At 40.9% G+C, this 23,673-nt stretch overlaps 1 protein-coding gene across 2 annotated transcripts in view; it reads left to right on the forward strand.

The window, feature by feature from the left end:
• LOC125084066 (histone-arginine methyltransferase CARM1-like) overlaps positions 1 to 23,673 on the forward strand; it is a 278,327-nt gene that overhangs the window by 216,939 nt on the left and 37,715 nt on the right. For both annotated transcript variants that reach the window (XM_047701178.1, XM_047701179.1), the window contains exons 6-7: positions 14,406 to 14,583; positions 19,751 to 19,841. In XM_047701178.1, coding sequence (XP_047557134.1) covers positions 14,406 to 14,583; positions 19,751 to 19,841 — 269 coding nt within the window. The remainder of the gene's footprint in view (positions 1 to 14,405; positions 14,584 to 19,750; positions 19,842 to 23,673) is intronic.

Raw genomic sequence — 23,673 nt, forward strand, 5'->3', positions numbered from 1 at the left:
ATGGAAACTGGGACTCACAATTAATTAATTTGATGGAGATTGCTAGAAAGTAAGTAAGTAGAGACTTAAACTCAGGTCTGTTGTCTCTTAACTACTGCCCTCTACGCCATCAGAAGAGAAAGAAGACGGAGGAGGAAGAATGTCAGGAAGAGGGGACAGAATAAATAATGTCCCTGAACTGAAGTGGAAAATGGTAATTAAAATAAGATCATTTTTAAATTTTTAGAGATTTATTTAAGAGAGGGAGAGAGAGAGAGAGAGAACATGGGAAGGGAAGGGGTAGAGGGAGAGAGAGACTCTGTAGCCGATTCCCCACTGAGTGCAGAACCCAACATGGGGCCGATCCCACGACCCTGAGATCATGATCTGAGCAGAAATCGAGTCAGACACTCAACCAAGATCATTTTTTTTTTAAAGTTTGTATGACTTTGCTACAAATATTAAATGACCGCGTGTCCAGTATTGACTTAGCTTATGAATGGGGAAGCTAGTAAGTTGTTAAGCCTGTCCAGCAGGGAATTCATAGAACCGTATGCATATAGGTGGTGAGGAATGCTGAAAAGGATCAGCAGACGGACCCCTCTGCCCACAGGGCAGTGACCAACTACATTCCACCAGACACAGCTCCTTTCTGTTTCTGAGGATAAAGGAATTAGTTTTACTTACCAGAGTTGTGAAAAACTCTAAGACACCAAAAGGCAAACATCGTCTGCAAGGAAGGTACGCTAGACAGGGTACTCCGTAACATTTTGGAACATTTTAAAGTGTCCTAATTTGAAAAAAAATCTCCTGACATGCCCAAATTACCCTCTCCTGTTGCCAGAGGTGCCAGCATTTAGAAAGACATAAAGAATATCACCTAAATCCCTTTTGCTCATGGACCCTCCATTTACCCGCGGCCAGGGATCAGGAAGGGCGAAAAATGATCTCTGCTTTCTGAGCTGTCCTAGTGTGTGGTGATCACTTGAGATGAAAAATTAAAGCCAAGGCTGCCGTATCACCTTTGGTGAGGTAATCAGCCAGTCCTTTCTGGATACCTTCTATGCACCAGACCCTCGCGGGGTGAGTAAAGTACACACGACACCCGCTGCTGCGTGTTTACAGCAGGTGTCGTGTCTAAGTTACCTTCCAGTGGAGGGAGATGGGCCGCCAGCAGGAAGGACAAAGGTGCACCGCTCCCCCCGGCACGTACACGGACAGTCCTGAGTTGCTTCTGTAGACACGTTTTCGTGCTTACCTTCTACTTTGGTCAGAGCATACTTCCCAAGCCCAGACATCCTGCCGGCCTCCGTGATGTCCTTCTTCCCCGGTTATCGAACATTCTGGAACATCAGAGGGAAACCACTAAGAGCATTGAAGTTGCCAAGGTGGCTTTGTTGTTGTTTGTTTAACTGGCATCTAAACTACAGGATCGGCAGCATTCCCCTCGTAAAATCTTCATGTGACTTCTGTCACCGTAGAGGCTCTGCAGTTCCATGGGGCTGTGTAAACGCTCGCTCCATGCAGAGATGCTCCCAGACGCCTCAGACTCACCTGAAGGAGAAACAGAGAAAAAAGTCCCTTTCTTTGCCTCTCTCTCTCTCTCTCTCCTTTCTTTGGCATCTTTCTCCCTTCCTGGCCATTCTCTGCCTTTCTTGCTCTGTGTGTTGTCCTAGTTTTCCTGCCAGCTACTTCTCCTTCGCAAAGGACTTTTGCTTCCCCCATCTCTGGCTGCTTCCTCCCGGACCCGTTTATTCTTCCTTCGCAGCAGGGTGCAGAGGGCCCTGCTCTCTGCCTGCGGTTAATTAGGCACCAGTGGCCCAAGAGGGGCGTTAGGCAGAGCTCAGCATGTACCTCGACCATCAGCAGAAGGCAGGTGCGCCCTGAGGGAGGGAAAGGGGTAAAGGGGAGAGACAGCAACCACGCGCACTTCCTCTTCAGGCCCTTCCTAGAGAGGAGCCCAGCCACAATGCTGTTGTCTCTGAGAAGAGGCATGAACTACCCCGTTTAAACACACTGATAAATAGAACGGCTTTCTTCCAAGTCTGTTGATCCCCTGTGACGTGTCCTTGGCTTGGACACTGACCACCCTACGACTCCGTGTCCTGATTCAAAAAATGATGGAGTCAGGGTGCCTGGGTGGCTCAGTGGGTTAAGCCGCTGCCTTCGGCTCAGGTCATGATCTCAGGGTCCTGGGATCGAGGCCCGCATCGGGCTCTCTGCTCAGCAGGGAGCCTGCTTCCCTCTCTCTCTCTCTCTGCCTGCCTCTCCATCTACTTGTGCTCTCTCTCTGTCAAATAAATAAATAAAATCTTAAAAAAAAAAAATGATGGAGTCAGAACTGGTAGCTGGCCAAGAACGTTAGGTCAAGTATTCTGTTTAAGTAAACCAAAGTCATGGAATTTTTTAACAGTAAGCTTTATGTTGCTTTATTAAATGTTCCAACAGATGTTCAGAACTGCCCATTAAGGAATGGGATCTGAAAGGAGAGAATAAGAGAAAGATTAATTAAGTATCCTGCTGTTTGAACAACTGCTCACTGACTTTTTTTTTTTTTAATTTAAAGTAATACCTATGCATGAGGAAGGGGAATCAAAGGAGGGTCTTTAAAAAAAGTAGCCCTCTCCCATCAACCCCACTCATGCCCACTCATATTTCTCGGTGTTAACTACTCTGAGTTTCTGGGTTTAGGTTTATTTTATTTTATTTTATTTATTTGAGAGAGAGAGAAAGACTGAGAGAGAGCATGAGAGGGGAGAAGGCCAGAGGGAGAAGCAGACTAGACTGCCCATGGAGTGGGCAGCCCGAAGTGGGACTCGATCCCAGGACTCCGGGATCATGACTTGAGCCAAAGGCAGTCTCTTAATCAACTGAGCGACCCAGGGATTGGGGTTTTTTGTCTTGTTTTGTTTTGTTTTGTTTGTTTTTAGTTCTTTAACTGATTACTGTGATAGCTTCATATCATAAAGTTGTATCATACTTCTCTTTCCTAAATAATCTGCTTTGGAGATATGTTGACTTGTAGTATAATTAAAGAGGGAATTTCCCCTTCTGGGGAAACTCCCAATTTCCTTTAGCATATTATTTCTAGATTATCAAGATTTGGACTACTTCACTGAGTCTTTAATGTTGTAGGTTCTTCTGAAAATATTAACCCTCCAGAAAAGCATATTAAATAAAATGATCGTATGCACGTCTTTCACTATGGAACCGAGTAGTTTTGTTGGAACCAAAGAAAAGAAAATGTAATCCTATATCACTGAACTCTTGCTACTGTGCGAAGAATATCCTATGTATAAAATACATTTTTTTATTTCTGTTCAGATTTCTTCCTTCCTCTATCTTTTTTTCCATCTCTATTATCCTTTGTCTTATACTTTTTCCTCTTCACTGATCCCTTTTTTCTTTCATTTGTGATAATTTTCAAACTTTTGAGGTTTTTTGTGTCTGAAAATGTTTTCTGTTCCATCACACTTTTTTGATTTGGGGTTAGGTATAAAATTCTAAGCTCAAAAAGTCACTTTCCTTCAGAACTTGCTTTATTATCTGCTAATGTCTTATGTTGCTGATAAGAATTCTGGTATCAGTATGATCCTTGCTCATTTGAGGTGATTTTTTTTTAACTTTGAAAGTTTGGGGCTCTTTCTCTTACTCCTAGGCATATCAAATTTTGCTGTGATGTATCTTGATGTACATTAGCTTTTTAAAAAATTCCATTATAATTAGCATACAGTGTTATATTAGTTTCAGTTGTATCCTGTAGGGAGTCAGCACTTCTGCCCATTCCTCGGGGCTCATCATGGTAAGGGTCCTCTTCACCCCCATCATCTATTTCATGAACCCCCATTTACCTCCTCTCTAAAAAAATATCTGTTCTTAATAGTTAAAAGAGCCTCTTTTCAGTTTGTCTTTTTTTCCTTTGTTCATTTGTTTCTTAAATTCCACATATAAATAAAATCCTATGGTATTTGTCTTTCTCTGACTTATTTAACTTAGCATTAAGTCCTCTAGATGCATTTATATTGTTGCAAATGGCAAGATTTCATTCTTTTTATGGCTGAGTAATACTCCATCGTGTGTGTGTGTGTGTGTGTGTGTGTGTGGTGTTGGTGTGTACACACACAACACACCATCTCTTCATCTATCGATGGATATGTGGGCTGCTTCCATATCTTGGCTATTGTAAATAATGCTGGAATAAACATAGGGGTGCTTATCACTTTTCGAATTAGTGTTTTCATATTCCATAGTGAAAGACGTGCATACGATCATTTTATTTAATATGCTTTTCAGTAGTGTGATCACTGGATCCCAGGTTTGTTCTATTTTGTTTTCCACAGTGGCTGCACCAGTTCACATTCCCACCACCACTGCATGAGGGTTCCTTTTTCTCCACATCTTTGCCAACACTTGTTGTTTCTTGAGTTTTTGATTTTAGCCATTCTGACAGGTGTGGGGTGGTATCTCATCGTGGTTTTGATTTGTAGTTCCCTGATGATTAGTGAACGCTGGGCAACTTTTCATGTGTCTGTTGGCCATCTGGATGTCTTCTTTGGAGAAATGTCTGTTCACGTCTTCTGCTCATGTTTTAATTGGATTATTTGTTTTTTTTGCTTTTGAGTTGTGTAAGTTCTTTATATGTTTTGGATACTAACCCCTTATCAGAGATATCATTTGCAAATATCTTCTCCCATTCATGGACTAATTTTTAAACTATCCACTCTGCTTCATAGTAGGCTCTTTCAATATGAAGACTAATACCTTTCTTAGGTTCTGGGGTTTTTTATTTTTCTATTTACTTGGCTATTATATCCATATCAAGTTGACCATCCTTGTATGGCTTCTATCTCTTTGGGTTTGTGCTACATTCTCAGATTTCCTCAAATTTATCTCACAGATCACAATCTTGTCTTAAGCTTTGTTGACTCACCAGTTAAATTATTTTCTAGCCATCATATTCTTAATTTTATAGCAGCCTGTTCTTCTTTTATGGCTATAAAACCTTTCCTCTCTCTAAAGTTAGCAATTAAAAAAATAGTTATCTTCTTTCTTCTTGGAGTCATTCCTTCTACTTGTTAATCTCCAACTTTCTCTTTCATGATACTTATTTTCCTCCAGTATCTAGAAATCCTTGTTTACTGGTTCTTAGTTGATGAATGAGGAACTAGGTGGTATAGTCCAGATCATTAGTATGAGTCTGTGTTCCCAACAGTCCTCTCCCTTAAGAAGGAGAGCAGACAAAAGCCTTTGCTTGATGGGAAGAGATGTTGACAGGCAAGTTTCCCTGGATGAATATGTGGATGTGGATCTCATTGGTAGCCTAGGGACTGTACTAGTGTCAGAGTAAGAGCTTTATCCTCAGGTGTGGGACTCAGAACTTTAGGATGGTGCTGCTTCAGTGTTCTTCCCTCAGAGTCTGAAATTAGAATACAGAGTTACCCCAAACTTGACTCTGTTTCTCTTTCTGGCCTCAATATCCACACTAGGATCGCTACAAAGATACAGCATAAGAAGCAGTAATAAGAACCTTAGCTGTGGGTGAAATCCAGTGATGTCAGCCGCACAGAGACCATGTACTTAAGATGCAAGGAAGAGGAGCGCAGTAGCCCACCTGACGTCCTGTGGGCTGCTGCTCTTGGCATTTGATGATTCAAAATTTGGATTTTTCTCCCAGCCTCCCTTACAGAAAACCTTACTTAGCTCTGATATTTAGGGGTGTAGAATAATGTGTTCCATTTTCCCCAAATTCAGTCCACTCCAACGTGCTTTCTGTCTTCTAGAATTCCCTCACACTTTCTCCTCCCCTGCCAGCTTTTTAAAAATGTATATGCAGTTAAGATTTCTTTCTGATTTACATCATCTCCCGTATTTCTGTGGAATCTCAGAAGTAGATTTGCTTAAGGGGCACCTGGGTGGCTTAGTCCGTTAAGTGTCTGACTTTTGGTTTCAGCTAAGGTCATGATCTCAGGGTTGTGGGATGGAGCCCTGTTTTGGGCTCCACACTGAGCACGGAGTCTGCTTGAGATTCTCTCCCTCTCCCTCTGCTTCTCCCCCTGCTCATGCTCTCTTGCTCTCATGCTCACTCTCTCTCTAAAATAACTAAATAAATAAAATTTTTTTAAAGATTTTATTTATTTATTTGACAGAGAGAGATCACAAGTAGACAGAGAGGCAGGCAGAGAGAGAGAGAGAGAGAGAAGCAGGCTCCCCGCTGAGCTGAGAGCCTGATGCGGGACTCGATCCCAGGACCCTGAGATCATGACTTGAGCCGAAGGCAGCGGCTTAACCCACTGAGCCACCCAGGCGCCCCAATAAAATATTTTTTTAAAAAAAGAAACATTTGCTTAGATCCCTCATTTTACTAACACTTTGCAGAAAAATCACTTTGCTGTTTTTATAAAAATAGTATCTTATCACAAAGAATTAATCAATTTGAAAACTTAACAAAGAAGAGAATTTTAAGCACCCATAATAATTATCACTTATATTAGGTGAACAACATTCCACATGTTTTTCTCTGAGAATATACAAAGAGAAGAATGACTGGAGAGAAATACTGCTAAGAAAACAGATGATTTGATCTGTAGAATTTAAATAAAAAGTGGTTTAATCCAAGTTTATTAAATTTAACAGAAGGAAAAGAAACTGAGATAAAAGAAGAGGAATTACTTACCTTTAAGTAAATGTTTCTTCAACCAAAAAGGAATTATTTCTTTGTTTTTTATTTTTTATAAACATATATTTTTATCCCCAGGGGCACAGGTCTGTGAATCGCCAGATTTACACACTTCACAGCACTCACCATAGCACATACCCTCCCCAGTGTCCATAACCCTCCCCCCTGATGGGAGGGAGACAAAGAAATTACTTCTTAATGGATTCCTTTAAAGTTATGGGAAACATTAAGAAATTAGAACAGTTCTTTTTTAACCTCATGATAGTTACTTCTTGTGAAAAAATGCCAAAAAAATGAAGTCATTGACACCCTCATATTCTTCCTCCTCTTTTGTTAGTTACATATTATTTTTATATTGTCAAGGTGTAATGTAATTCTCACTGAAATATAACCCAAATTTATGTAATTTTTTAGTATTTGTTCCATAATTAAATGGACTCATTTCTAACCAGGTGTCTTCTTACTATAGCTTCTTCTGATGAATTCTTTTTTTTTTTTTTTTTAATTTTTTCTGCAGAAGGCTTTTTATTCTTTATTTAATTTTTTTATTATGTTATGTTAGTCACCATAGAGTGTCATTAATTTTTGATGTAATTTTCCAAGATTCATTGTGTGCATGTAATATCCAGTGCTATATGTAATACGTGCACTCCTTAATAACTGTCACTAGGCTAACCCAACCCTCCACCCCCCTCACCTGTAAAACCCTGTTTGTTTCCTGGTGTCCACAGTTTCTCATGATTCCATCTCCCCCTCTGACCTCCCCACCTTCATTTTTTCCCTTCCTTCTCCATGCTATTCCTTATGCTCCACAAGTAAGTAAAACCATATGATAATTGATATCTCTGCTTGACTTATTTGACTCAGCATAATGTCCTCCAGTCCCGTCCATGTTGATAAAGAAGCAGGGTATTCATCCTTTCTGATGGCTGAATAATATTCCATTGTGTATATGGGCCACATCTTCTTTATCCATTCATCTGTTGAAGGGCATTTCAGCTCTTTTTTACAGTTTGACTATTGTGGCCATTGCTGCCATGAACATTGGGATGCATGTGGCCCTTCTTTTCACTACATCTCTATCTTTGGGGTAAATACCCAGTAGTGTAATTACTGGGTCATAGGTTAACTCTATTTTTAACTTTTTGAGGAACCCCCACACTGTTTCCCAAAGTGGCTGCACCGACTTGCATTCCCACCAACAGTGTAAGAGGGTTCCCCTTTCTCCACATCGTCTCCAACATCTGTTGTTTCTTGCTTTTTTAATTGTGGCCATTCTAACTGGTGTAAGGTGGTATTTCAGTGTGGTTTTGATTTGAATCTCCCTGATGGCTAATGATGATGAACATTTTTTCATCTTCTGTTAGCCATTTGTACGTCTTCTTTGGAGAAATGTTTGTTCATGTCTTCTGCCCATGTTTTTTTTGACTTGATTAATTGTTTTTTGGGTCTTGAGCTTGAGAAGTTCTTTATCTGTAGTGTCATTTGCAAAAATCTTTTCTCATTCCATTGGATGCCTCTTTGTTTTGTTGACTGTTACCTTTGCTGTGCAGAAGCTTTTTATTTTGATGAAGTCCCAAAAGTTCATTTTCACTTTTGTTTATTTAAGTCCTCTCTCAATTATGGTAATTTCTTTTTTTCTTTCTGATGAAGCATTTTTTGAAGAAGGGCTTATGTGTGCTTTACACCCTGATTTTTTTCATGTTGGAAATGCGAATAGCACTTTCTCTGAATTTAATCTTCTTCGGGTCATATATTTTTTCTTCTAAATTTTATAAAATTTCTTAAAAATGCATGTGACTAGAGAAAAGTCTAATGCAAGCTTGATTGTCTTTCAATTTTAAGATGACTTATTTTTCTGCATGAGTGCCCATGGAATTCATTCTTTTTTCTTGAAATCCAAGATCTTGAGCAGAGTGTTTCCATGTTACTATTACTGAATGAAATTTTCCTGTGATCATTGTGTATTTTTCCTGTTAGCAGAATTGGCTTTCATTTCAGGGAGATTTTTTTTTCAGTGATTTTTTTTTTTTTGCATTCTATTTTCCTATACTTCTGAGGCATAATTTCCTTTATTGATGCTTTGTTTTCATGCCTTCCATGTCTATTGGTTTCTTTCTGATCGCAGAAATCAGTTTGCCTTACTTAATCTGCATTCATTATGACTATCTCAAACTTCTCTATTATTAGCATAACTTAAAACTTACTGTTATAAAATCCTTCATGCATACAAGAGGTCAGTGCAAATGTAAGGTGTGAAGAGTACTAACCAAACGAGCCCGTGTATCCCCACAACCCAGAAGAAGAACTAGATCAATATAAAATTCCTACTTGCCTCTCCCCTCGTCCATGCCCTCCCTTCACTCTCAAAAGTTACCAACATCTTAATTTTGTGGTTAGCATAAAAAAGTTTAAAAATATAATTTAGTATACTCTAATCAATACAATTTTTTCTTAGTACATTTGACTTTTTTTATAAAAGAAATCATGCTATATATTCTTCAGCAGTCTGCTTTCTTCCCCGTAAAATTTTGTTTTTGAAAGTAACTTATGTGAACACATGGACCTCTGGTTCTTTCTCACTGTTGAATAGTATTCCTATTTATTCATTCATTTCCCTGTCGGTAGTTACTTCTGGCTTATTGTAAATTTTCATCTTACAATTACCAATATTATTATAAAAAATGTAGTATAGCTTATCTTATGAATGTGTTCAAATATTCCTCTGGAGTGTGTATTTGTAGGTGGCAATGTTTCTGAGTTACAGAATGAGCACTTCTTCAGCTTTATTGATGCCAAATGGTTATAAATAATTTGAATGCAAAGTATTTTCTTCCTGCACGTTAGTTATGTGTGATTCCATAATTGTGTTGCTTTACTTCTTGACTTATTTTATTGCACCTAAAATCTCTTATTTAACCTCAGTTCTATTGCCTTATTATCTTGTCTTTCTTTCTTCCTTTCTTTCTTTAAGATTGTATTTTATTTATTTGAGAGAGAAAGAGAGAGAGAGATCACAAGTAGGCAGAGAGACAGGCAGAGGGAAAGGGGGAAACAGGCTCCCTGCTGAGCAGAGAGCCCGATGTGGAGCTCGATCCCAGGACCCTGAGATCATAACCTGAGCTGAAAGCAGAGGCTTAACCCACTGAGACACCCAGGCACCCCCATCTTGTCTTTAAACTCTTGTTGAATTTCAGCTGTGTTCTCTTTGACTGATATATTTCTCTATACTTTCTCATTTGATTTGATCCTGAAATGACACTGAAGAGATTGGTGCTATTATTATTATTCTCATTTATAGGTGAGTAAAAGGACTTCCAAGAAATTTTGTGTCTTGGCCACAGTCATACGGGTAGTAGGTAGAGAATCCAACACCAGCACCCAAGCCTTTCACCTCCAAAACACTTGCTCTTCCCTCCTCTTTGAGGCAGAATATAATTAAATACTCCCATGTAGTTTAGCTTCGAAGCCCAAGTAAGCTTCCATACTGAGCAGGCAAATAAGCAACACATATTTAACACATGTAACTCAATGAAAAGCCCCCTAAGTGAGACAAGAATGGCAGGGTACCAAGTGAAATTATTACCCTCTCTATCCTGGAAGTTATAGTGATACTAAAGGGACGAATTCTGCCACTACCACAACCAAAGGGTGTGCGTGTGTGTGCAGCATGTGCGTGTGTGCACGTGCACATGGGTGTGCCTGCATGGTGTGTATGTGTGTGTGTGTGTGTGTGTGCACAGCTTAAGCAACTAATACAAGTGACAGAACTGCTGATGGGTTTTGAAACCAATGTCATTCCAAGGAGACAGGAGCAAAACAACACGTGGGTTTGCTTGTACCTTGACGGTGTCCGAGGAGATGAGCTGTTAGTGGAGCCTCCCTCTTTCCTGAACTCTTAGAGAAGGACTAGGTCACACAGGGAGAATCTGTACAGCAGTGAACCTGGTGGACGACAGAGCCTGCCTCTGGTTAGGAGCCCTTTTTCAGCATGTGCAGGGATATATTGAGGCTCATTTTTTCCACCGGAAAGGATAGTTCTACTGAGTTTCAGTTTTGGAAGAATGGTGTACGAAACGGCAGGCTAGCACAAAATTATGTGTGCTGAGAATGTTGGCAGCCAAAAGTGAAAGAAGGCAGCAATGTTGCCTCAGAGAATAGAGTATCTGATATCCAGAATTAGCTATTCTCATGGCTTAGACCTATTATTTGTTGAGTATATGTCCTTTTCTCAGACATCTTTGTCAAAGAATTATATTCAAACTTAGGATTATCAAATGAACTCCTTTCCTTGTTTCCCAAAGATTGTTCTGCAGGAGATAAATTAATGTTCAATGAAAAAAGAACTGCAAAGCAACCAGATAAGACTGCTTGTCTTTGATTTAACCAAGCCAAACAGTTTTCTTTTCTGTAAAATTCTTCAAAGCAATTAATATGCTAATGGATTCTGAATTTGTAAGTGGGATATATATTATAGAGGAGTTCCAAAATTATTTGATCATGAAGCTCCTATGTTCATGGACTCCAGGAATATATTTGGGTGGAAATTTGGCTTTCTTCCAATCATAAAATATGAGTACTTGAAGTAGTCTGAGAACAACTCCAGTTTTAAACTTTAATTTTGCAAGGAGGGAGACCAAAATTTATAGGATTTTTGCTGGTAAAGGCAGAACCAGCTCTTTGGTGGTAAAGGCAGAACTAAAATTCCTATCTTCAGATTCCTGATCTAGTGTTCTTTGAATGTGGCCCACAGTAAATGAAGTCATGTGATGCAGTGACTTACAACCAGGCCTATGTGCCAACTTCCAAAAACGTGGTATTTCCTTCTTTGCCAGTGAAAATAATGAGGCTCAGAATTCTTTCCTTTGAATCTCAAATTGCCCTTCTGACAGCTCACACAATCCTCTCTCCAAAGCCTTGTTATATCTCTGACATTCCTGAGGATTCAGTAGCCTAGGGTTATTTTATGTAAATTAGCCGTATAGGGTAATACCACGCTCACTTGGATGTCCTTTCATATTGGTCTCTCCAGCAAAACTTAGAAAAGCTCCCCTTCCAGCATTCTGGTCCAAGCGGATGAGTAGTTTTATACACCAACAAGTAGACTGTCTCATACCCCACAAACAGAATTTAGGAGGAGCTTAAAATCTAGACGTGGAATCCCTTTGTGGTAGTCCATGGAGCAGTGTGTATCAGAAATCTTTCCAGTTTCCATCCTCTTTAAATTTGAAGGAAACAATGCAAAGTATGCTTCCATATTTAACTACGATGTTTGTCAATGCACTGTTGTCATAATGAAAAATTTACTATAACCAGATTGTTCAATAACATGGTGTTGATTAAATGAATCAAGATATTTTTATGAAATACTATATAGCTGGTAGAAATTTTGTTGTAAAAAACTTTATGGAATGATATTAACTACAGAACTTCCTAAGAGGTATGCCAGGACTGAGATACCATTGTCCCTTTTCCCCATGGGAGCTACTCAGGATCTACTGTGGCCTGAACCCCCAGCGCATATATCTCAAGCTGACAAACTAATGTTTTATAAACAGAGATATACTTGCATGTCTGCTGGGGCATATACTTTGCCTACATCTGGATAGGGCAATATAAATGATCTTTATTTTCATGTTTTTGCTCATCTGCATTTCTCTTTTTTAGTTAATGGTACTATTGTTTTTAAAAGATTTTATTTATTTATTTATTTGTCAGAGAGAGAGAGAGATAGAGAAAGCCAGCGGGAGAACACAAGCAGGCAGAGCTGCAGGCAGAGGCAGAGGCAGAGAGAGAAGCAGGCTCCCCACTGAGCAAGGAGCCCGATGTGGGACTCGATCCCAGGACCCTGGGATCATGACCTGAGCTGAAGGCAGCGGCCCAACCAACTGAGCCACCCAGGCGTCCCTAATGGTACTATTTAATAAAAATAAGAGAGAGTAATAATAATTTTAACACTTACATAGTCCTTAATATGCTTTGTCTTGTTTTTTTTTTCCCCCCCTCAAGGAGGTCTAGGGAAGTAGGCACTACTATTATTCTTTTTATTATATAAGGGTTATTTTTAAGTTCCATATTGGAAGCTATTAAGAACTGGACAAGTTGATGCAGGCAGAAAGGAGAAGGTGGAAATGAGACATATCTGGAAGATAGAAATAAGAAAACATAGTCACTGATTGTCTGTGGGAAGCAACTCTGCCCCCAGGATATTGAGGATTATCATATTCATGACAAAAAGGAATTCAAGGAAATAAAAGATTGTATAGAAGTTTTAAGAAAGCCAAGGGGAATGGTTAGTTTTCTAGAAGAAGCTGAGGTGGGCTCCTTACTTGTCGATATTGAGATGAAAAAGCATGGTGGTGGAAAAGTCCTGTGATAATGGAGCTTGGGTGAGTCAGAGAACCAAAGGCTGTAGTTGGGCGCCTATCCACGCTGGAGCCCCAGCAGAGCTGTGCCAATGAGTGGATCCTCCTGAGAACAGAATGTGCAGAGAAGAGCAGGGCACCAAAAGCTTTAACCTTTAGGCTTTGTCTCCATAGTGGAGAACCCCACCAGCCCCATGAACTAGACCTCCTTGAGTGGGAAGATTATAGAGCAGAATTCTGGGAGTCTTTGGGCAAGGGTCAAGGTTGACAGTGGATGACATGTTCAAACACTGTTCTTCCATTGTTTTTCCTTAGATCAGAGATTAATGTGTTTCTTTTTTAAAAAGCATAAATAGAAAAGACATTTAATAAGCTTGTGGGGCATGGGATGGTAAGGAGCACCCTAGCAGGAGGGGCTCAAAGTGAAAAGAACCCTAGCTCTGTGAAGAAGTGATCAGAAATGGAAAAGATACAACTGACTCATGACAAATGCATGGCGTGCTGCGTTTATGATGAAGAAAGGGATTGAGTTATGAAAATGCAAAATGGAAGGTCTCTGTGTGTAAATACGAGCAAACCTCTAGGAGTCTCAGGGAGCCACAGCTCAAACAGAGTGCTCTGGGTATATTTATGCTGGTGCATTCAAGAGGTTTATTAGGAAATATGTTTTTCTGGCAGTAGAAAGACATAAATGTAATAATGCAATCTCTTTCTCATATTTGGCATTAAGAGGAAATATATTAGAAATACAATAAATACTTATCTCTTCAAAGTCCCAGTTTTAAGGGAATTCAAAATTATTAAATAGAATGCAGAGGACATCAAAGAAAAATTAGTACATAACTATAAAATGTACTTCTAAAGAAAAATAAATGAACATGCTATTATTTATTTTTGGAATCAAAAGACCAAAGGATAATTTAATGAGGATCAGGATCATTAATTTTGCACGATTACTGTCCAGTGCTTTTTGGCATCTTCGTTCCAGGGAGGATGATGGGAAATAAACAGAAACCTTTAATTTAAAAAACAGTTCCCCAACACTGCATGCACATATATATGCACACACACATGCACACACACATGTATATGTTTGTGTAAAGAGTCTGGAGGGGTAGACATCAAAGTATCAAAAGTTATTATTTGTATGGGGTACAGTTATGGATGTTTTTGTATCTTTCATATGTGTATCTTCTAAGTTATCTGTAGTCAACATGAAATATGTGGACAATAAGAAAAATCAGGTTATTTTTTAAGGCATTTTAGAGACATAGATATGTCACTTCCCTCTCCTCCCTATCACTATGTCAACCCTCAATCTGTAAAACTGATTGTTTTGCAAGAGTCTGTGTGACAGTCCTGATCCCCTGTTTTATCTTCTTCAGATGCTGGTGAAAAATAACCACCTCTCTGACAAGATCATTGTTGTGCCAGGGAAAATTGAAGACATCTCTCTTCCTGAGGCTGTGGATGTGATCATTTCCGAACCGATGGGATACATGCTCTTCAATGAAAGGATGCTGGAGAGTTACCTTCATTCCAAAAAATGGCTGAAAGCGAATGGTGAGTAGGCCAATTCCTGGTTCAGAAGAGTTTGCCCTCCTCCTTTCCCCATATTTAATTTTGGATGGAAAGGAAGACAGGGCATTTCTGTTGTACCATTTTTTAAAATTTTCTCATCTTAATCTTTCACAAGAGATGAGCTAGTCTCCAGCCATGAAGCCGTAGGTGTGGGTTGTGTGCTGCATGATATTAAGTATGGTACAGAGGACCAGTTCAGAGCTATGTGTTTCTGTCCCATTTCTATCACTGTCTTCCTCAATGAACTTCACCTACCACTTGACCTGTTGACTTTGGTTTTCTCATCTGGATTTTAAAAATAATCTCTAAGAAAAGTGATCTCTCAAGCCCCTTTAAGTGTTGGCTTTCTATAACATGAGAAACTCTCTGAGACCTGCTCATTCTTTCCGACATATTCCTCTCCTACCGTGTCTCCCTTTCCCTATCATCAGTACATATACATATACATCAGTACATATCCAATATTCTTTTTGTGCTTTTCAAGTATCTACATGTGCTAAGCAATCTGCATACATTAATTTGTGGAAACCTTCCCAAGGGTGAGTGATGGAGGTTTTTAATGTATTTGGAAGGTCAGTCCTGAGGTTCTTGGGGAGGTTACATTCCTTCCACAGGGGACATTTGGCAGTGTCTGGAGACATTTTGGGTTATCACAGTGCAGGAGGGGTAATATTGTCGTCCAGTGGGAAAAGCCAGGTGTGCTGATAAATATCCTTCGGGGTACAAGACAGACCCTTACCCCATCCAAGAGTTATCCAGCCCCAGATATCAACAGTACCAAGACTGAGACCTGACTTCCCTGGAGGCATTATTCCCACCCCCAGTTTACGAAGGGAAAATTGAGGCACAGCAGGAGAAAACAACTTGGCAAGGACACACCTCTGGTAAATGACAGAGCAGGGATTTGAACCCAGGTCTGTCTGACCCTGAAGGCCACATTTCTGACTCCTGCACACACACACACACACACTATCTTTCCACCCCTTACTAGGGTGAGGGGACACATTTTCACAGAATGGTTTTTCAAGTAAAACACAGAAAGTAATTGGTCAGTTTTAAAAGTGGCAGCTCCCATTAGAATTGTGGCACCTTACCCAGGATGTGTCTCCCCGCCTTGGTAGCCAGCGGGGACAAAGCGGTGACCACCAGGGCAGCTCTGATTCAGCACGTCAGGCAGTACACGCACAGCAGTGCGGGCAGGTAAGGAAAGCTTGAGGCTCGTCCGTAATTCCCTGCGTGCTTCAGAATATAGGGGTTCAGAGATAGACTCCTGAAAAAAACCTCATGCAAAAATAAATAAATAGACAAAATGTGTTTAATGTCAGAAACTGCATTCACATGCCAATGGTGAAACAGCTCAGGATGGTCTCGGAAGCTTTGTGTCTATGCAACGAAATTGAACTGTGGAAGTGAGATAATAAAGGACCAGCCTGCTCGGATTTCCTACTCAGTGCCCATCAGAAGGAATTTTTATAATTTTGTCTGGACTTTTTTTTTTTCCAAAATGTCTAGGTACTTGGCTGTTGGTGAGATTCTGAACATGCTTAATTCATGTGCATCTGTGGGGCACCTCCAGACTGAATATCGAGGCTTAATATCAGGCCACTCCTTCCCCTCCCAAATATTTGTAATAGTTATGAAACTTTTACTGGGCTGTGTATCTTTAACCAGACGAGGAGAAATGAATACTGATTTTATCTTCTTTTTAACCCTTGTGTTCCTGAGGGCAAGAGGCTTGATTTTTTCCAGTTCTTTTTTTTAAAGATCTTATTTATTTATTTGTCAGAGAGAGAGAGAGAGAGCGAGCATAAGCTGAGGAAGCAACAGACAGAGAGGGGCTGGATCCCAGGACACTGGGATCCTGACCTGAGCCGAAGGCAGACACCCAGCCAACTGAGCCACCCAGGCGTCCCTATTTTTTCTAGTTATTTTTATTTTCCACCAAAATAAGATGTAATTTACAATACCAAATAATGACAGAAAGACTTCTAATGAAAAATAGTAACCCTGTTTTGCCCCAGCTCTCCCTGTCCTGAGACTACTACACTCACTGAAGGCTTTCCCTCTCCCTTCCATTTGGGACTTCTTCCCCTTACTTACCTGCATACTTTGATACAAAATTATCATATTGCTATTTTCGTTACTCTCTGGTTGAGAAGTGTGCTCTCCTACATAGCATTTTCTTCTCTGCTGGGTGTACTCTCCTTCCCCGCCCCTCTCTTCTCAATATATTCATGCAGGTCCTAAATTCCTTTGCCAGACCCTGGAGCCGGGTGGATTTCCGAGTCGAGAACCTGAAGGACTTGGGAAAGGTGATAGACTCCTGTGCTGCAGATTGCTTAATGCCTGCAGTGGAGTCTGAGGCCACACCGTGTGATGAAACACATTGTATTTCTGCAACAAACCATATGAATATGGATACCAAAGGGGATAAATAAAGACTGTAAATAAACTCATGTCAGTTCAGGTCAGATTTTGCCATCAGGTGATGTTGCTGCAAATGTGCCAAAAACTGTAACTTCTCAGGGCTCTCGGGACCCAATTGAATATGAAGAAATACGGACCGAGGTCATCATTTGGTCGAATCCGTAATCAGTGCTTAGGTTATTATGACAATGTACATATTGTTCCGAGCTGAGCCAGGTAGCAAAGTCGGTGCATGAGATTTTCGATTTTCTCATGAAACCTTTTGTTTTTCTTGGAGTTAGGTTTCACTAGCTTGGTTTTTTATATGCTTGTGACTAATTATTTCCATGCTCTAAGGAGTCTAACAGATCCTATCAATATTTAGTCAGTAGGAGCCTTCCTCCTGTGGATGCTCTATTCTCCTCTCCCCCACGTGCCGTGTTTCTTCTCTAGCTCCGCCTCACGCCCGCCATATTTGACTTTCCATCATAATTCTCTTATCGTCTTCTCTCTGTGTCCTCTTCATCTGTGGCCTTACAGATGAGGCTCCGCCCCTGGATTGGCCCTTCTACTTACTAGCTCTATGACTGTGGCTGAGTCACTTCAAGTTCCCTGTTCCTTAGCTTTTGGAGAAAAAGTACTTGAGAAGTTAACTTTTTATGGACTCTTTGTATTACCATTTTGCAGGGTAGAGAATTTGAACTTGGATGCAATTTTTAATCAGTATTTTTAAGACCTCTGTCTTTGGTTTCTGGTTTCCAGTGTTGCCGTTGAGTGGTCCAGTGGCCTTCTGACTCCTGATCCTTTAGAGTGACAGCATTTTCCCCTCTGAATGCTTTCAGTATATTGATTTATTTCTAGCTTTACTGTGAAGCTTTTAAAATTCTTGTGTTGGGCATGGAGTGAGAATGTTTAATCAGAAGATTCCTCTTCTTCAACTATGAGAATTTCTCTTGTATTTTTACCTTTGATTACCTCCTCCCCTCCATTTTAGATCCTTGGAATTCCCCTTAGGCTTGAGGCTCAGAGCACCTCGGAAACTTCCCACGTTTACACAAATAGTGATACATATTGCTTTCCTAAGATTGTTTAATATCCTTCTGTTTTAAAATTAAGAACCCACTAGGCAGTCATTATTGTTTTGAAACCTGTGCATGAGATTCAGGTGGCCACATGTGAATGTTGTTAACAATCGTGCTTTTTCTCCATTTTTGAAAATACCCTAAACAGTCTGTTCTGGGTGTTCTACCTACTAGAAGTTCAGTTAGTTGAGTGTTTGAGGCTTTGCCTCCAGCTCAGGTCATGGTCCCAGGGTCCCAGGGTTGAGGCCTATGTGGGGCTCACTGCTCAGTGGAGTCTGCTTCTCCCTTTATCCCTCCCCACCCCCCGCTTGTGCTCTCTCTCTCTCTCTCAAATAAATAAATAAAATCTTTAAAAAGAAAAACAGCCACGGGGCACCTGGGTGGCTCAGTGGGTTAAGGCCTCTGCCTTCAGCTCAGGTCATGATCCCAGGGTCCTAGGATTGAGCCCCGCATGGGGCTCTCTGCTCAGCAGGGAGCCTGCTTCTTCCCCTCCTCTCTCTCTGCCTGCCTCTCTGCCTACCTGTGATCTCTGTCAAATAAATAAATAAAATCTTTTTTTAAAAAAAAAAGGAAAACAGCCAATCTGTTCTATTTAAACAGGCATCGAAGGGAGCATAGTTAGCGCGTGGGCTGTGGCCTCACAGATGAGGCTCCGCCTCTGGATTTGCCCTTCTACTTCCTAGCTCTATGACTATGGCTGAGTCACTTCAAGTTCCCTGTTCCTTAGTTTACCCATTTGTAAAGTAGGGGTGTAATAATAGAACTTACTGTATTTTGTGATGAGGATTAAATGAATCAATACAGGAAAACCCATAGAAAAGAACATGGCAAAATCAACATAATCAAGAAATTATAGGTATTACTTTTGTGACAGCACCTCCAGTTTCTAAGGCGATACTCACTTCTGAAGTAGGGTTAGTAGTTCATCTTTCTTTTATGTGCCAGATCATTAAAGGCTATGAGAAAGAGTCTCCCTGGAAATGACAAGAATAATAACATTGATTGCTGTGTTGGCCCGCTTGGGAACGCTCAGCTTCAGGCATGCCCGGCTAGGTGTTTGTCTGCCTTGTCATGCCACTACGGAACCTGCCTTTCCTTTCCCCTGGTGACTGTGAAGGTCAGGAACAGCAAACACGAGTGGGTGTCCCAGTGAGGAGGATTGGCGACACCCCCCCAGAGAAGCAGAGCTTCCAACAGCACTGAAAAAGACCGTCAACATGATTACACATGGACAGAGTCTGAGAATGGAAATGATAATGGGATAGAATGATTGGAGGTGAATTATATTCAGAGCTGTTTTTACAATAAATACGATTTTTAAAAAATGAAGAAAGTGCGCAGAATTCCCAGCCCAGGGCGTACAGAAAGGAAAAAGCTGACAGCAGAAAAGGCAGGACGCCGGGTTAAATGCCTTTCCTAAGACTCTGCAAGCTTTTATCATAACATAGCTTTGTGACTGCGTTAGGATTCTTCTTATTTTTCCTCCAATCTTCTGCCTAATTTTTTTAATCCTTGCTTTGAGGCAAAATTGTATTTCAGCCTCTTGGGTAATAACTGAAATAGGGCGAAAGAGTGGCATTGGTCCGGTGGTGGGTGAGTGTCCCCTGCAGTCAGAAGGCAGTGTGCGTCAACGTCTGGGTCTGTTGTCTCTTGCTCATTAGGAATGATGTTCCCGACATTCAGCGACATCCACTTGGCCCCCTTTTCTGACGAACAGCTCTACGTGGAACACTACTCCAGAGCCAACTTTTGGTAATGTTCTCTTCTCTCTTCCATTCTCTTTCCTTTAGAGTAAGCCAGAGTTTCTGGTTTGGGTTTGCCGTCTGGGGTTATATAAATGGCAGGGTGTGGGGGTGGGGTGCCGTGTACTGTGGGATGTTCAGCTGGACCTCTGGCTGCTACCTACTAGATGCCAGTAGTGCCTTTCCCCTAGTTGTGACCACCAAAAATGTCTCCAGATTCTGCCGAATGTCCTCAGCAGGGGAAGGGGGCATAAAGTCATCCCCTGTTGAGAACCCCTGGAGAGGACAAACCCGGGAGCTCCTTAGCAGGTGGCCTATAGCTGGAACGACAGCATCCTCCCCCTACTGCGGCCCCTCCTTTCCCCCTTTCCGTTATCCATTCCCTGGGCTCAGGGCCGCAGCTTCTGCTAGAAGGGACCTTGGTCAGAGGACAAGGCAATCAGTACATCTCAAGGTAAATGAGTCGATCAAAACATTTTTCTTGGAGTTTTGGCACTAATGGGCTCTTGGCTTTTGGACATTTCACTTCACCTTTATAGACTTGGTTTCTTCATTTGGAGAATGAGAACTAATACAAAACAACCGGTTCTAAGCCAGCATTCCGTCTGGCATTGTTTTTTGAGCACTGGTTTTTGTAAGGAGAAAGAAGGAAAGAGAATGATGATATTGGACCCATGGGAGGGAGGAACAGAACAGACAGCATCCAAGTGGGAATGTTAGGTGTGTAGGAGGACAGGCATGTGCTGGCAGATGGGTGGGGAGGGATGCTAAAATGTAGGCTCTGAGTTCCAGCTGACGTATGCAGAACCTTCCAACACGCAGATAGCCACAGCGCATTTCTGGTTTTTTTCTCTTTGTAATCCTGCCTCTTGGTGAAGAAGCAGCCAAAATGTACTTTGGTTTCCCAGGCTACAAGTTCTTTGAAGAGTAGGGTCAAAGGGCTAAAATTTATTCTTTCTCTCTGATTTTTTTCCCTTGTAAAATAGGCTTTCCTAGCACAGATTTGCATTTCATGGTTTCTACTCAGTCTGTAATTTTGAAACTCCCAAGCCTCATGCTTCCTAATGGGGGTGAAAGCCTCTTGGTGTGTGATGGGGGGCACCTTAATTATGATCATTGTTCTCTGAGGTCATGCTGACCCAGAATGTTTATATTTTAACCATAAACTTCCTGAGTCGGTGATGAGGTTGGAGAGGCAGGGATTCCAGGTAGAAGAATCGACCAGATTACTTCCCCCAGTGGGACAGCAGGGGAGCGCGTTGTCCTGGCAGTGCTCGCGTGACTTCCCAGCTGTACCATCTGCTGCCATCTTGGTACCTTGAGAACGAATGTTAATGATCACAGTGGATTGGCTAGGCTCACCATCAGCGTACAAACATACTGCTATTTATTCCATCTCAAAAGAAAAAATAACCTTTTTTTATCTCTCACTTCCCCAGTTAACCACCACCCATCTCTCTTAGTCCCTTTGCTGCAAAATTCCTCAAAAAGCATTCTGTCCTCCTAGTCTCCAAGACTTTCCTTCAGTTTCTCTCTTAAGACATTCCTCCATGATGGCTCTTACCAAGGCCACCAGTGTGCTGACCTCCACGTTTCTAAACAGTGTCCATCCTCCCTTGTCTTATTGAACCCAATACCCTTATTTGAGCAGCATTTGAAATGCTGTGCAATCTTTTAATTTCTCTTCTGCCTCACTGGTCACTTTTTCTTTTCTTTTTTTTTTTTTTTAAGATTTTTATTTATTTGACAGACAGATCACAAGTAGGCAGAGAGGCAGGCAGAGAGAGAGAGGAGGAGGAGGCAGGCTCCCTGCTGAGCAGAGAGCCCGATGTGAGGCTCGATCCCAGGACCCTGGGATCATGACCTGAGCCGAAGGCAGAGGCTTTAACCACTGAGCCATCCAGGCACCCCTGGTCACTTTTTCAACAAATCCTTCATTGGTTGTTGCTTGTCTCCTTCACCTGCTGATGTGGGAGCGCCCCAGGACACAGTCTTGGACCTCCTCTTTGTCCATTTATTGCCTTGGTGAGCTCACCCATTCCTTAGCTTCAGATGCCATCTGTATGCTAATGATTCCCAAGGATATTGTCATCTAGCTCACACATGTCCTGGGAACTCCATATTTTTATACCCAGTGGCCTCTTGGACATTCCCCCTTACAGAGACTTACCATCCAAACTCAACACCTCATCTCCCCCAAACCCCCCCCCATCCCAAATCTGCTCTACTCATAGTCTTTCCATCTCACTTGATGATAACACGGTCCTCCGAGTCATTCAGGCCCAAAACCATTGAGGCCCTTCTTTCTTTGTCCCCATATCTAAACCATCAAGAAATTCTGTTGGCTCTACTTTTGAACTCTACCCAGAATCTGTCCTATTCTCATTATATTCTCTGTTCTCCCTTGTTCCTAACACTGTCATCCCTCATCTTGATTACTGCTATAGCTTCTTAACCTGTCTGTTCTCAGCATTCCCAAAGCCTTCTGGTAAATTCTGTCCGGTCTGGTTTCTCTTTTCCTATGACTGTGTTCATTCAACTCCAGCCACATAGGCGTCCTTGCTGATTTTCAGGCATATGCAACCACCTCAGAGCCTTTGCTTTTGCTCATCTTTCTATGTGGAGCACTCTTCTCCCAATATTCACGTGGCTGATCCCTTCACCTCCATAAAGTCTGCCAAAATGCCAGCTCTCCTGGGCATCCTGTTTAAAATGGTAGCCACAGCAGTCGCCATCCCAATCCCACTTTTTCTGCTTTGTGTTTTTGCTTTAGCACTTACCACTTCCCAAAAGACATATAATCCCTTTATTTATTATTGTTCATTGTCAGCATCCTTCCTGATTGCATGTAAGCACCACAAAAGCCCAGGTTCTGTCAGATTTCACTAATGTATCCTAAGCACCCTCCATCCCAAGTGCCTGTCACATAGCAGATGCTCAATAAATATTTTTGAATGGGTAAAAACTCTAGTAATCTCAAGTAAGTACACCAGTAATTACTATTAAGAGGTTAGGTGTCTTCTCTTTGATTTAAAAAAAAATTTTTTTTTACAAAGTTAGGATAATACCATAAATTTTATTTTGTAGCTCTTTTACTTTTTAAATTTTTTAAAATTTTTTAAATTTATTTTCAGCGTAACCGTATTCATTGTTTTTGCACCACACCCAGTGCTCCATGCAATCCGTGCCCTCTCCAGTACCCACCGCCTGGTTCCCCCAACCTCCCACCCCCTACCCCTTCAAAACCCTCAGATTTTGTTTTGATTTCAATACCTTGTTGATATGTTCTCATATCTTCACAATATTCTCTTGCTGCAGAGTATTTCTTTTGTGACAATATCATAATTCATCAGCTTGAGCTCCAGTGCTAAATATTATTTTAATTGCTTATTTAATCCTATAAATTTTACAAGAAACAACGCTAAGGTATTGTTTCTATATTCTAGCAGAATATAGAATGTTATAAAATTTTGTATCCTAAATTCCATAAGAACACTAAAGTGAGCATCCTTTTATAGAAATCATGGTTTGCATTCTGATTATTTCCTTACAATAAATTGCTAGAAGCAGAATTACTGGACCAAAAGGTGTGAAGAAGGATCTTTAAAAAAATTATTCTTATATATTGCCAAATTGCCCTGTAGAAAAGTTTTACCAATTAACACTTCCACCAGAAGTATATGAGAATGTCTGCTGAGTCTTGCCCATACGGGCTATGTTTTTTTAAATGCCAATTTGATTCAAAAAAAAAAAAATGGTGGCCAGTTTATTTTTAATCTGTATGTCTTTGGTCGCTAGAGCATTTGAACGGTTTTATTTTTAGTCAACAAACACACAAAAAA

This window comes from Lutra lutra, chromosome 13 (assembly GCF_902655055.1).
Source record: "Lutra lutra chromosome 13, mLutLut1.2, whole genome shotgun sequence".
Classification (NCBI taxonomy): domain Eukaryota; kingdom Metazoa; phylum Chordata; class Mammalia; order Carnivora; family Mustelidae; genus Lutra; species Lutra lutra.